Source organism: Aethalodelphis obliquidens, unplaced genomic scaffold (assembly GCF_003676395.1).
Source record: "Aethalodelphis obliquidens isolate GAN/ISIS:26980383/991018 unplaced genomic scaffold, ASM367639v1 scaffold3, whole genome shotgun sequence".
Classification (NCBI taxonomy): domain Eukaryota; kingdom Metazoa; phylum Chordata; class Mammalia; order Artiodactyla; family Delphinidae; genus Aethalodelphis; species Aethalodelphis obliquidens.
The window spans coordinates 18,585,194-18,600,461 of record NW_020837947.1 but is presented as its reverse complement, the minus strand read 5'-3'; the positions used below and the strand labels follow the sequence as shown (position 1 = coordinate 18,600,461).

At 42.5% G+C, this 15,268-nt stretch overlaps 1 protein-coding gene across 4 annotated transcripts in view; it reads left to right on the top strand.

Annotated features, from left to right (window-relative positions):
• The window catches only part of GRM1 (glutamate metabotropic receptor 1), a 359,893-nt gene extending 346,792 nt beyond the window's left edge, over positions 1-13,101 (top strand). Inside the window, exons 8-9 of one of the 4 annotated variants that reach the window (XM_027084135.1) lie at positions 3,763-3,847; positions 11,357-12,332. In XM_027084135.1, coding sequence (XP_026939936.1) covers positions 3,763-3,823 — 61 coding nt within the window. In that variant the 3' untranslated portion in view covers positions 3,824-3,847; positions 11,357-12,332. Of the gene's footprint in view, positions 1-3,762; positions 3,848-11,321 lie in introns of all 4 variants that reach the window. The other 3 variants (XM_027084127.1, XM_027084107.1, XM_027084116.1) reach the window with 3 other exon arrangements.
• Positions 13,102-15,268: the final 2,167 nt, after the last annotated feature.

Sequence of the window (15,268 nt, the reverse complement as noted above, 5' to 3'; positions counted from 1 at the left end):
AAAGAAAGAAAGAAAGAAAGAAAGAAAGAAAGAAAGAAAGAAAGAAAGAAAGAAAGAAAGAAAGAAAGAAAGGAAAGAAAGAAAGAAAGAAAGAGGAAGGAAGGAAGGAAGGGAAAGAAAGGAAGGAGGGAAGGAAGGAAGGAAGGAAAGGAAAGAGAGAGAGAGAGGGAGGGAGGGAGGAAAGAAGGGAGGGAGGGAGGAAAAAGGAAGGAAAGGAAGGAAGGAAGGGGGAAAGAGAAGAAAGAAAAGAAAAAAAAAGCTTTGCATTTTCAGAAGAAATTGAAGATGAATCTTTCTAACTAAACTTCTGGGGTTTCATTAAATCCACAGTTTCTGCCAAAAGATTCAGCACAGATTTGGGACTTATATTTGACAAGCCCACATATGCTGCATTTTGCCTCCAAGCTTTTACTCTGTCTTGTGGACTCTGGGGTTGGTTGAATATATGGTTCTACGGTTGTTAAAAATACCCCAAAGTCCAGCTCCTTCTCTCAGATTTAATGCAGTTGATAAAATGGCCACTCTGGAATCAGATTTTTCAGGTCTTGACCTGTAACCTTTAATAATCCTCTTCTTTCATAAAAGTAAGATCTGTATGCATAGGTCATTTGCATTTCACTTCAACACAAAGTCAGAGACTAAAGAAATGGAACCATGAAGGAGATGCTGTAATTTTTTCAACTATTTCAATCAATAGTTAAAGGTGGCTTTGGGATTGCTTGGAGTTACTATGTGAAATTTGGCTGTCAATATGGTTGAAACCCCCAAAGCGACCACAGAACTGTCCATAACTGCAAGAGTACTTCCAAGTCAGCTACAGAGACCACAGAGCTTCCTGCCCCAGTCCCCAGGAGACACAAGTGCTGAGCTGTCCCTCATGCCACACTGTGTGCACCTATGCTAATGTCAGCAGAACAAGTCTCTAAGCTGTCAAGACGTTTCCCCATGGTTTTTATCATCCATCATCTGTACATTCCAGCAGACAGGACCAGCTGTATCAATTGCACGGCCCAGTGCAAAATGAAAACCCGTAGCCCCTGGTTGAAAACAGAGGGAAAAATGTTAAAAGCACTAAAATATAAAGCCCTCTCCTTTCTTCTACCTTCTCTCTGTAGACCTGCCATTTTGGTTTCTTATTTGCCATGGAACGCTGTACTCCCTTGCGGGGGATATTTGACGAGCAAGCACGGACCCTGCCAGGCGCAGCAGCTAGCCACTCAGTGACTCCGCACACATGCTCAGGCTGCCAGGTTCCCCTCCAGCCAGTCACTGGGTAGATGCCACGGAGAAATTGAACCAGGCATCTCCCCTTTCCAGGTGCCTCCTGCCCCAGCCCATGGTAGACCGGCAACCCTCAAGGGTATCCCAACAACAGTACAGGGACTGGCAAGGTACACACATGGAGGATGAGCGAGAGGCTCGCCCCTGCCGTGTTCCTCACCAAATGCACAGTGGACCTGCCAGTTCAAGGAGGAGTTGGCCACGGCCATCAGCTGCCTTGAGATGTTATCGGGCATGTGCTCCTGATCCTGATCTGATCTGCCCACACCCGTTCCCACAGTTCCCTGGCAGGGGAGGAGGGTGGCAGTGATCATTGGTCAGGGGTGGGCAGTGGGAGGCTGGATGGGCTCTGGCCCCCAAGGGGGGGTGGGGGGGTGCAAGGAACAAGAAACTGAAAACCTGTCCAGAGAGGCAGTATCATGCTTGAGGTGAGGCTCTAAACCCCCAGTGCATGCTCCGTTTCCACATGGAACATCACTTACAAAACACAAATTAAGTGATAAAATGATTACAAGTATCAAAAGGATGACCACAGAGCACTAAACCCTGAATACAGGGCCCTTCTGATAAGGGACCCACTGTGTGTCTGTATTGGTCACGGGGACAGGAAGCCAGCCCTGCCAGGGTCCTGGCTTCCCAGCACCACTGGACCAGGCCACATACAGACATTATCTAAAGGAGAATTAATTGGAGGATTCAAGGGGATGCAGGCAGTTTAGCAAGGCAAAGCCAAATGCTTTGAGTGTATTTTCTGCCTTCTTTCATGAGAAATGAAGTTGCTTTAACATTAGTTTACAGGTGAAATGCCCTTTTCTACCAGTAACTTCATTATATATTCAAACATCATATTTTTATTCCTGGGCATCTACTACTAACGTTTTCATGATCTTTGTAATTTCAGGTGGGCATATTAAATGTCATATTGCTTTGCCTCATTCAGTAACAAACATTATTTCTTTGTCTAATTTTCTTAAGTAAATTGATTATTGTAGTGGTAATAAAATTATACCAAGGTGTTTCAAGTTCTTAACTCTGGATGAGGACTTCAGATTGTTCTGGGTAGATCATGTACTTTCAAATGGCTTATTGAATGGTCCAAACTTGATGGAAATATACATATTGATCAATTTTATTTTTTCTCCTTCACCTTCAACTGTGCTATGAAAAATCTTTTTTCTCACCTTCTGCATTCATACTAGATTCCTTGCTTTCAGGTATTAAAAAGATATTCCACTGTATTCTTGTTTCAAACCTCAAACTCACATCTCTCCTTCCCAGAACAATGTCAGGCTTCAACCTGAAAGACTTGGACTAGGAAGGGATGTGGTCTGCTCCTGAAATATCTCTGCCTCTTCGCTCTTCTGAATTTCCCTTTTTCTGCTTGCTTTGATGGGAAAAAGAGATAGGAGAGTTGACAAAGGTCTTTGACTTGCCTGGAGCTGTTGTGGTCCTCTTCTGATTAACACTGGATAATTGTCACCAGGATCTTGGGGTAGGTGGCCCAAGGATGATTGACAGAACATTTGTGAGTTTCTAGAAAGCCCTATAGGGGCTTCATGACTGTGACCTTATCCACACCACTCACAGCACCTGCTGACGGTTCATCTTTAGCATCTTGTTCCTCAAATTCTCTTCTATGATTGGCTGCCCTCTTATGTGGAGTGTCACTAAGATGACTTTATCCCACCACCTAATAAAGTGGGAAACTCATGTGTCCTTAACTTGTGTGAAACCCACGTATCCTCACTCCAACAGATGCTGGAAAGGCCACCTGCACATGGCCACCTGCACATGGCCGCCCCATCATCCTGGTCATGTCAAGTCAGGGCTCTTCTCCCCTTACCACACACACACTCTGTGCTGTACAAGGAGACATCCAACCAGGGAATGAGATGACGTTCTCCCCTGGTGGGAGGCTTGCCCAATCTCTTGCCACTTCCCTTCTTTCCACCACAACATACATTCCATCTTATGAGGGCCAAGAGATACATGTGACTTTATGCTAAGTGACAGCACTGCTTTTATGATAACATAATATAGAGTAAAATTAGCACTACAAGTCACAGTGTAAGACATAAACCCATGAGCATCCCTTAAGAGGGATGGTGGGTGGGAAGATTTAGGTGGAGTCCGCTGCCTCCAAGAATAAAGGAGAGTGTCAAGAGTGGAGGGAAGAGAGCCAATTTGGGATAGACACATACACACAGCTGAGAAAGCATCTGCCGCTTGGGAAGAGACAGTCCCACAAGGTAAAAGAAAGAATGCACTCCACTGATGTGACTTTCAGAATTGGGCCTGGCAGTAAGAAACAGCTGGGCAACACAAGGAAGATCCAGGAGGTGCAGGTGCAGGTTACGTGGAGAAAGGCTCAGGAGCCAAGCTAGGCCCTACCCCAGCCCTGGCACTGCCCAAGTGGTTGCCATCTCTAGTTACGTGTATAACCGCTCACTCACTGGGTATCTTTTTCTTTTCCATCTTCAGGAAGAGGCAGCCAGAATTCTCGCCCACCAGACAGTGTCCGTCGGCACATGTGCAGCTTTGAAAACCCACACACTGCAGTGAATGTGTAAGAGAAGCTGCATGGAAAAAATAGTGGTTTGCCCCTTGCTTTCTCTCTCCTGGGTTTTCCTACTTTCTAACCTGGAAACAGATGTGGTGCATGCCATCAAGAACGAGGAACCATTTACGTGCCATGGTTTGCACGACTGCCTTAATTTGATCGTCCATTGTTCTTAAAAGGACACTGTCAAGCTGTTAGTCTTTTTGCTTTTTTATGTTTTGATGCAAGAGGCAACATTTTTTTCCCATTCTAGAGATTCACTTTTGTTTGTGACTCCCACTCACAAACTTGAAAGTGAATTTTCCCCCTTCACAAATTTGTTAGCTTCTCCTTGGCAAACAGAGCTCTTTCTTTTGTTTTCTTTCTTTGCCTTTTTTTTTTTTTTTTTTTGCTGCTACACAAATATTTGATATGATCCTGTCTGCATTAATAAAAGCCATGATTTGAACTTATGGAAGGATTCCATAATGTCAGTTTGACGAGGTGGACACCAGCCTTTGCTGGGTGCCTCCTATGCCCTGGGGAGCACAAAGCAAAAGTTCTGTGAGTCCCACAAAAAGTGAGTTTTGCAAAAACAAACAAACAAACAAACAAAAAGGAAAGTAGCTATTTTCCCAGAACTTTAGTGCTTTTATCAGATTTTCTCCATCTGATAAAACCGGTGCATGTTTGGTCCAATTTTTGACCTTTAGATCTTGACAGTGTCTCTTTAAGTCAACAAAAGAACATAGACCATGTTCAATTCATTGTGCATGGAGTCTGTGGTCATTTTCAGCTGTTCCTTTACAGCCCTTCAAACTCCTGGGAGAGTCAAAGGTACACATTCCTGCAGCAGGAGGGAGCTCACTGATGAGGTGTCTGTGGCTTGAATAGCTCTTCAGATGAGAAGAGCCCAATTTGTTCAAATGTTTGCTACTGAACCTGGCTGTGGAGCCTGGTGAATGGGGCCCTAGCATCTCTTCTCTTCACTCAGTGGAGTGCATTGGGAAGTCGTGTTCTGACATTCCCTGGAAAGGCCCCAATAGAAAGGGTGTGGTCTCAGTCAAATCGTACTGACTCTTGGAGGGAAAAATAAGTGGTGGCTGGGAGGACTCTGCACATCTAGATCAGAGCCACTCTAGTCTGCTTGGATGCATTCTCTGTAATTCTCCCGAGTCAAAAAGCATTGAGTGTTTCTTGCACCAAGGGTTGAGTCTGACCAAGAACACAGGAAGGACATCCTGATTATGACAGCTGCTGGCTGCCTGTCAAAAGGGATTGATGGGACTAGTAGATGTGCTTGTCATGTCATGACAGCAGGGCCAGAGAGAGAAGAGAGTCACTTAACATTTCATGACCTAAAGGTGAGTGCCTAAAAGCAAAAACAAAGGCTGAATGTGGGTCCATCATTGGTAGGTGACAAAAAATAATGCAACAGTCAGCAAAGCTAACAGGTTGGTTGTAAAGAACTTTTGATATGAGATCTACTCAAGCTTTCTGGAGATAGTAAAGGATCAGGAGAAGATTGGTAGCTTCCAAGCTGTGCACCATAGACTGAGACTGACTATTTTTAGCCTTGGTTGTTCCTGTGGGGGGAAAAAAAAAGATATGTTCTTTTTGTGACCTTCGGTTTCCACAGCTTTTGTGAACAAGCAAGGCAAAGGGACTAGTGATAGAAATAAAGCTGCCTACTGGATCATTATGGTCTGCCTAGATCTCTCCTGCCTCTGAGGAGTAATCCCTGCAGGGCAATGCAACTGCCCTGTATTTCCAGGGAAAATGTGAGGACTCAAGTATTGCTGAAGAGCATCCAAAAACTTGCTATTAAAATTATAGGTCTGGGGGCTTCCCTGGTGGCGCAGTGGTTGAGAGTCCGCCTGCCGATGCAGGGGATGGGGGTTCATGCCCTGGCACAGGAGGATCCCACGTGCCGTGGAGCGGCTGGGCCCGTGAGCCATGGCCGCTGAGCCTGCGCGTCCGGAGCCTGTGCTCCGCAACGGGAGAAACTACAACAGTGAGAGGCCCGCATACAGCAAAAAAAAAAAAAAAAAAAAAAAATTATAGGTCTGGAAGCATGGAGCATAGAAAAAATGATAATGCTTGACCTGAACTTTCTTCAAAAGGAACATAATTAGGTTCATCTATACCTCCTGGAGGAATATAATTACACCTGGTATACCTCTGCTAAAACAATGCCGCTGTACCAACATGATGTCATAAATAAACTTTGGCACCAGAATTTCTTTCCTCAGCCAGCAATCATCATTAGGTTGAGCCGAAGGCCATTCAAAATGTACTTAGAAAAAGTTTAGTAACCATCAGAATTCTACTCTTTAGTTTGAAATAGATTTGTCAATTTTCTCAAGACAGTAGACCCTACACCCGGACACAGTTTATGGGCTCTTACATACTTTATTGATGAGGTAATTTCATTTGTGGATGTCTTTTTCTTTATTAATTCATTGGAGAAAGCATAAGGCTTAATAAAGGCAAACTGATTTTCTTTATGTTGTCTTTTATCCTGAATCATATAACTTTAGGATATTCAATGTGATTGATCTAAAGATTCTAAAAGGAGGACTGTATATTTAGACTTTGTGATATTGTATATTTCAGCAAGCCAAATGGTTTTCTGATTAGCTTATGATGAGGTTAGAATCAAAGAGGAGAGGGATAAAATTCACAATGCCATTTAAGATTTAATATCATCAGAAACTACCATGTTCTCATGATATCGAAAAGCGTTTGTCTTCACCAACACATTCAGAGATTCTCTACCTTATAAGACATGGTGATTCAATAAGGTGAGAAATTTTAAATATGTTCAGATAAGCTTCCAAAGATATATAGATATATATATACTGAATATATATATATATATATATATATATATACACACACAGAATATATACTAAATATGCATATTTTTTCTGGAAAGCTTTCAAGAAGGGAAACTGGAGTCAGTGGGAGTTCTTTGTGTTGAAGACTAACTTGGGGTTGCCTGGGAAAACAGGGGTCTGGCTCAAATGTTTTCAAATAGTCCTATGCCTGATGTGCTACGAGAATCACTGTTCAAACTGCATTCTGGTACCAGCTTGCTGAAACAGGTGGAGGTGAGATACCGGAACAGGGCAGCTCTGGCATCCCATCTGAAGCGTCTCAGGGCAACACCGCCTCCTCCTTGAAAGGCCAGATGTCCCAGCCGTAGCTGCAGGGCCACAGCAGAACTGTCTGCAAGCCTGCGGCTATAGCTTGTTTACTTGGTGAGCCATTCTCTCCACGCTGTGACCCAATGGCATTTCCTGTTTCTATTTTCATTTTCAAAGAAAACAAATGCTACCCTCCTCAGATTCCAAGGAGTGAGACTTCCCTCCTCTTGGGAAGGTCTTGCCTTGTCTGGGCTCTCTGGATGCCATCCTTACGTCTCTTGTGCAGCTATTAAGCCTAGTGGCAAAGACTTGCATTGGACATAATGGAGACCAGTGTTGTGCAAGCTTCCCCCTCAGGCAGCTTGTGCAGGATGCGTCCCTCCTGATCTCAAACATCCACCCACTGTTATTCCCATTTTAGACATCTCTGGAGCAGACAGCAGTGTACTCTGCAGATGTAACTAGGACTTACTGAAACAAATAAAACAGACAGGATCACTCTGAATGCCAAAGGTAAACTAATCTGAAAAAAAAAAAAGATACACTAATCTGTTTACACCACCCACTTCCAACTCTTCTCTAAAGTGCTATAAATATTGGGTTTTCTGTTTGGGGGGATTGTGATACTTATCTAAGGAAAGAAAAACCAAAGCGAGATCCCAAGCCTGCTGGAGCTGGAGCTGGAGCCGCTGCCCTCCCCCCACTTAGCTCTACAGGACTCTCAGCGCGCATCATCCTCCTTGTCTCTAGCTCCTCCTAGGCCTCACGGCGATTTCCTCCAATCACTGCAATATCAGCAAATATATTTAGCCACTCGAGGTATTTACTCCAAACACTACTGCATTTGATCTTCAAATATAAGATTGTTCCGTCTGATGTCTGTCTTCTGAAGTCAGAGCAAGAAAGGTTGGGTGCTTTGTGACAATTCTGTGGTGTTTCTAAACCAGGTTGCTTTTCCTAAGATTAGGGAACCAAGTAAAATTAAATAATAGAATGAAGAAGCTGATGGCTGGAACACAATGTATTAAAGTTATCCGGGTTTCAATAAAAGTCTTATTTCATAATAATATTGCATCTTTATAACACATTTATTCCTTTTTGCTGCCCCATATTTTATAAATTTTTCTCTTCTTAATATCACAGCAGTGGGTTCTCCACCTTTTCAAATAGGATAATCACTTTCACACGAAAATGGTTATTAAACCTTCACCTGAATCTGTGACAGTAATTGTACCTTTATTAGTGGCCACTTGAACACAAAACATGAAAAAAGGCTTCTCAGAACTAAGTTACACTTGTATCTAGAAGTACCATTTATCATAACAGCATTTTGCATTTAAAAACAGCAGCCCATAATCTACAAAAACATAATATTGATTCAGCCTAAAAACAATGCTCTAATATACATGTAGATTCATGGACCATTCAAGCTGTCTGTGAACCATAGGTTAAAAATAACTAATCTAGAAAGACCAAAGTTTATACCCTGTGATGCAGTTTCTATGAGATAGTGCCTTTCCTCCACTCTGGTTTTTAGGAAGCAATTTATTTTGTCCTTGAAAAAAAAAGGTTAATCTAATTTTCTTAATCTGATAAATTCCCTAGGGCATTATAACTGTTTCCTAATTAAACAGCACTTTACAGAAAATCTAGAGCAAGACTCTGAGGGGAATGAAAGCTGCTAATTTTGACAGCCAGGGTGAAAATCTTCCATCACAAGAATAAAATTGCTATTGGATTAAATAGAACTAAATTGTGATCATATCTGTCTGCAAGATGATTAATAATGCCTTTTACATGATTGAAAAAGAGGCTCATATAGGAAAACTACCTACCATATAGGTAGTTTTCCACAAGGTGGAAAACTACCCATGTGAGGGAGCCAGAGAGTGAACTAAGTCCCAGCAATACAAGGTTACCTTTTTTTACTGGCATATATGGAGACTGGGCAATGTTTCATTTGGATATCTAAGCCTACTGATTGAATTAGGTCAGACTAGCTCTCAAGGGAATTGGTTTTTAAAACACACACACACACACACACACACACACACACACCTAAATGACACAAGCAGCCTTTTAGTTTAGTGATTTTCTTAATGAGCATGGAGAGGCAAGCATCTGGAGAAGGAAAAAGAGTTTCCATTGCAATTGAAAGGGATGCAAAGCATTGCGGTTGGAAATTACACTAAAGCATATTTATGCAAGGCAAGAGGCAACTGGGCAGCCTTATACTTTCTGGAAGAGGCATATTAAATGCATAAGGAGAGAAAAAGTGTGAGTAGAGTGAGAGATGAGGAAACTGAGAAAGGTGAAAGTGGGAGGCGAGCTTGCCTAGAATTTCAAACTCAGAAGAGGAGCTGTGGGTTCTGGTCTTGCCTTTGGCTGGTTGACGCTCTTGCCAGAACACCACCGGCTCATTCTTTAGTTTGCTCGCCTCAGGAGAGAGTCAGCTATTCTAACAAGAGAGTGTAGAGGTTGATAAGTCAGTAATTTCACATTTATAAGCAGATATATATTCTTAGAGAATATATTAAGCATACGTTTGAGTGAAATATTAATTTTGATATAGTATTTTGGAGATGAGATTTTTCTTGGACTATTAAAAATACAGCATAGATTATCAGATATATGGAGGAACTGCCTTCTTCCCAAATAATGAGAAAATTTTACCTGTTATATCTATTTTAAAACTTTTATATCCAGAATTTTCTATAATTGATATCAGACTTTCAACACAAATCTGTATTTATTTGACTCACTTCACTTTCAGGATTATAAAATTTGAAATGTCAAAACACTACCTTCATCATAAATGTGGAACTCACATATAATTTTTGAAGTAGTCATTCTTGTATTTTCAAAATGATTAAATAAACCATTATGCTACCTATTGATCATTTCCTACATTTTTCCAAACAAAAGAATCTGATATGAAATAGTCTATTTCACATATCCACCTAAGAAACAAATACTCATTTTCCCTCTTCCTTTTAATGTCAAAAATGTGTCATTATTGTGCTACTTTCTCTGTTGTTTTCATGGACACAAAGAAAAAGCAAACTCCTGAAAAAAAATAAAAGAAGAAAAAAATGATTTCCCTATTTAAGTATTAACACTATTGTTATTAATAGTATGCTATGTTAAAGTACCACCATCTGCTAAAAATTATACAGAAAATAAACTGAGTCCGAAAGTAAGACCAGAATTATTAGGACAGACAGAGTAGAATTTGTAGTGTATGCACCCAGTACATCTCATTTTTTTTTCCTTCAGAGATATATTCTATGTGGTTGGTTTTATGGGGATCCCATGAAAATGAAAATTGGTAAGTGTGGAGGATGGCTGGTGCCCTAAGACTTTTCTTCACCAATGCTCAATGAGGAAAAGGCCCCAGAGAAGTCTGGTCTCAGTAACTTCTGCTTTGTCTGAATCTTAATTTTGTCACATTTGCATCAAACTATGCGAGAAGACTAAAGCAGGATATGGGTATTTGTATTTTTCTGGGCCTTCCAGTTCTGTCTCTTTCAAACACACCTCATTAAATGCTGCCAGTGTGAAAATCCCAAACTAGCTGCTATGTGAATTGTGATCCACTGTCTGTGTCAGGAATAATACTTTGAAATAAAAAGAAAGCTGAAAGTTAGGAAACTCTTAAGTGAAGCATGGGTCTGGGTTTTTCTGTCATCTCCTTTTTTTCTCTTCTGTACAGGTGCCATGGGCATAATCATGCCACCCCTGTTAACACAGGAAATACCTGCATATCAGGATGGGCAACTGAGAGGATGTATTTTATAACTTCACAGGACAATGAGAGTAGCCTTATCCGTGTGTTTTAATTTGTTCCAGGGACTAAGAAAGGGAGGCAATAGCTATGGTCATTATGCTCTGTTGTCCATGTGTAACTAAGATTTTACTCTTAATTTGTTTCCTCCATCAATTTTGGAATCTTTCAAAGGCTTGTACTGAGCAACAATTTTATCATTGCCTTAGAGTGTGTGTGTATGTGTGTGGGTGTGTGTGTAATAGCTGTGAAATCATAGACCTAAATGAAAAGAGCTGCTTCTACAACAAGCTGGCTCTTCTCCCCTACAACTTTTCTCAAGGTCAAAATGTCCTACCTTGTCTTGAGGTGGATGGAATCCCAGGTTGCTTCAGAGGCAACCTGTGGTCACTGCAGATTTTGGTGTTGGATGTATAATAAGGATAGGGTAGGGGTGTGGAGGACAAGCATACATACTGTCGAGGGGGGAGTCAGATTGCTTTGAGCTGGGCTAACAAATGTTTTATATGTATGTCACCCTGTGTGCATGATATATCTGCAAATAAACCCATCTCTATTTTATTCATAGTTTTAATGGCAAGTCTGTGTCATGGTCTGAACCAGGTGGAAGACAGGTGCCCAAGGGACAGCACATGTGGCACCGCCTCTCTGTGCACGTGAAGACCAACGAGACGGCCTGCAACCAAACAGCCGTCATCAAACCCCTCACTAAAAGTTACCAAGGCTCCGGCAAGAGCCTGACCTTTTCTGATACCAGCACCAAGACCCTTTACAGCGTGGAGGAGGAGGGTGCCCGGCCGATCGGCTTCAGCCCGCCCAGCAGTCCTTCTATGGTGGTGCACCGACGCGTGCCGACCGCGGTGGTGAGCACCCCGCCTCTGCCGCCCCGCCTGACCGCAGAGGAGACCCCCCTCTTCCTGGCCGACCCGGCCGTCCCCAGAGGCTTGCCCCCTCCCCTCCAGCAGCCGCCGCCGCCGCCGCCTCCAGCGCAGAAATCCCTCTTGGACCAGCTGCAGGGAGTGGTCAACAATTTCAGCACCGGGATTCCGGATTTCAACTCGGTGCTCGCAGTCCCCGGGGCTCCGGGGAACGGGGTGCGGCCCCTCTTCCCGCCCCCGGCGCCGCCGCAGCACCTGCAGATGCTGCCGCTGCAGCTGAGCACCTTCGGGGAGGAGCCCGTCTCCCCGTCGGCCGACGACGACGACGAGGACGACAGCGAGAGGTTCAGGCTCCTGCAGGAGTACTTGTACGAGCGGGAAGGGAACACGGAGGAAGACGACCTGGGGGAGGAGGGAGAGGAGCTGCGGTCGGCCAGCAAACCAACTCCGGAGGACTCGCCGGCCCTGACGCCTCCTTCCCCCTTCCGCGACTCGGCGGCCTCGGGCAGCTCGGCGCCCAGCTCCCCCGTGTCCGAGTCGGTGCTCTGCACCCCTCCCAACGCGACCTACGCCTCTGTCATCCTGAGGGACTATAAGCAAAGCTCTTCCACCCTGTAGGGAGGGGGTGTCCACAGGGGAAAGCAGGAGGGGTCAGGGGGCACCAGCACCTCCGGAGACTTGCAGAAGGCTGGGGGAGACGCGGAGGCTGGAGGTGAAGTCGGGGGCAGGGAAGAGATCGCGGCTGCCGTCTTAGCAAGGCCAGCGCGAGAGACACGGGACTCTGCCAGCAAAAACCGATCCAGGCGAAGATTCTGATTCTTGAATTACTCAAAAGCCTTCTCTGGGAAGAAAGGGAATTCTGACAAAGCACAATCCCATATAGTATGTAACTTTAATCGCAAGAATGAACAAAATCAACCAACATAATCTCTTCGGACCATTGTGCATAGATATACATGCCCACACCCTTGGCCCGTGTGGAAGGGGACAGCCCGGGAGGACCGCCCAGTTGAATCATTAGCTCGTTGTCATGGTATTCCCAGCGAGCATGGTGGAGTCAGACAGAGCAGGTGGGTGAAGGAGGGGCAGGCGTGGAACCGCCCGGAGAACAGTGATGGACAGCAGCTCATTTCTCTCAAGCCCTTCTCCCTACTGGGCCCACAGACCCCTGGTCTTCGGGACACTCGGGAACTGGCCCCAAAAGGGGCCTCTGCTCGCCGACTGCACCCCATCCAGTGCCAGCCTTGCTGTCACACTTGGAGAAAGGTGTGTGGATACCTTGCTGCTTTGTGATTTCCCTCTATTTAGAAAATAGGAATAAGAGCAAAATTATCACCAAAAAACATTTCATCAGGAGTGCTAAGGGAGGGCGGAATGAGAAGCAAGACAGTGCATAAGCTTGGGGCTTTGAACAAAATCAGTCAGCAAAAATCAGCTTCCCATATCTGATGCTCGCTTACTGGTGATTTCAGAAGTCCAGACAAGAGATTGTTTTGAGAGTGGCAGAAGACTTTTTGTGGATTTACTTGTGTGCCAAGGGGGGCTCTCCTTTGCCCTTACGTTAAAGAGAACAAACCATGTGGCAAAATTGTTACCTTCCATTTACTGTAGCAAATAATACTTACCAGTTGAACTTCTAAGATGCAGTATGTGTATTTGGTGCCATTGTTTCTATGTGCTACAGAAACAAATCCATCTTTGAACTCAATGGTGTACTCATAGCAACTATTATTGGTTTAAATGACAAATAATTCTTTCTAATTGTCACTGAAGTCCCTGTAACTAGCAAGTGAATGTGTTCTTGTGTCCTTATATACCTGTGATGATGAAATTTGTGCAAAGTAATGTCAATCTAACTGCAACGAGAAGATTGTCTTCCGATATAGTGTAGATATATTTATGTTCCAAATAACATTTTATATACCATTGCCATTGGTATTTACAGGAGCTCTTTGAAGGTTTGACTGCTTTGGTCCAATGTTTTTCATATGCTGCTCAGATGGTCCCTCTTCTTCTAAGAGGGAACTTATTTTTCAGATATTTTATGATGTGGAAATATGTTATTAATGAAGAGGTTTGAAAATTTGTTATACTAAAAGTTCGCAGAAACTGTGGGTAACAATAAAAAGGTACGTTTTATAAACTTGCACACATCATTATTAAAACATAAGATTGAAATGGCAGTATTTACATTATTTCAGGTTTCTTTAGGGTTTGTTTGTTTTCTTAATTTTCCACAGCTTCTTAAGCTTTATGTGCTTAAAGCATATACTAACTTCTAAGTCTGGTCATGATTTCCCAAATTATTTATTCATCGCTTTTTGATCTCTTTTAATTTTTATTTCCACGTTCTTTTATTCCTATATTTTCACTCATAACTTGTCTTTTTATTTTTGTTATTTGCAGTGTATACTCTCCACATACATGTAATCCAGTTGTTTCGTTTTTGCTCCCCCTTTTTCTCCCCAATAAAAGAGATTTTTCTTGCTGTTTTGATTTCTTGTATTACTTGGGAATGAATCTTATCCCCTTAAGTATCTTTGTTTATGCTTTATGTTCAGTCGTGTTTAATATGCTTCCTTCATGTTGAAGCTGCTGATTTCTCAGCCAAAATGTATCTTAGACTCTTTAAATACTCACTGCATCATTTGTTCAGAATTTAACATCCACTCCAATGTTTGAGGCTCATATTTCTTATGTCTTCCCATATTCTACTGCCAAGTTTAGTCAGTTTTATATCAAGAATAGACTGCCTTTCCTTTTAAAAAATTACTTTATTACACCTTTGGTAGAAAGACCTCATGACTGAAACATGGATTTCAGTTCCATATTTTCACTGTCATGAAGCAGAATGAGGAAAATGGATGGTTCCAATGTTTAATATATGGTCTACTAATTGGCAAACTAGCAAGGGAAAGTATACTATCTATTATTAGTGAAACAGGTTTTTTATCTTAATGCCACTGACATATGTTCTTAAGATCAGGACTTGTGCATTCAGATACTTTTAAAGTAAGACTAGATCAGGAAAACTGCTTCTACTATTCAAATACTATGTCAGTTTGTCCTGAGGTTTTAGTCTGAGACATTTGGTGAACACATTCAACGCCAGTCACATTATTACTCTGAATGCCTACTATTATCATGATTAAAAGTTTTCCTGAATACAGTAGAGTACTAGCTCTTAAATTATCATTGTTCAAAATTGGAAATGTACACATACATACCCTATAAGAAAAGGACAGAAACTTTCCACCTTAATGTATGTGCTTATACAAATTGTATAGCTCTTGTAAAAGTGTTTTCCTTTGGCTTGTTACTGTCTGTTGTCAAATATCTTGATACTGCTGTATAATAAATATTTTCTATTTATTAAATGTGTTATGTTCCCTCTCTCTACTTTGTAAGAGTGACAATAATAGAAACAGACTGACTGGTATAAGAAATAATTTCAATGTTTTGTTTGCTCAGCACGTGTCTTCTAGGTGAAAGCTGGAGATGACTGCACAAAGTCTACCAACCAGGTAGGTGACAAAGTAGAGGATAATTTGATCATGAGCAAGGCTGTATCTCTAACTCTAACGTTTAAAATGAAATCCAGAATTTAAATTTTCAGTGTTGTGGCAGACATTGTCAT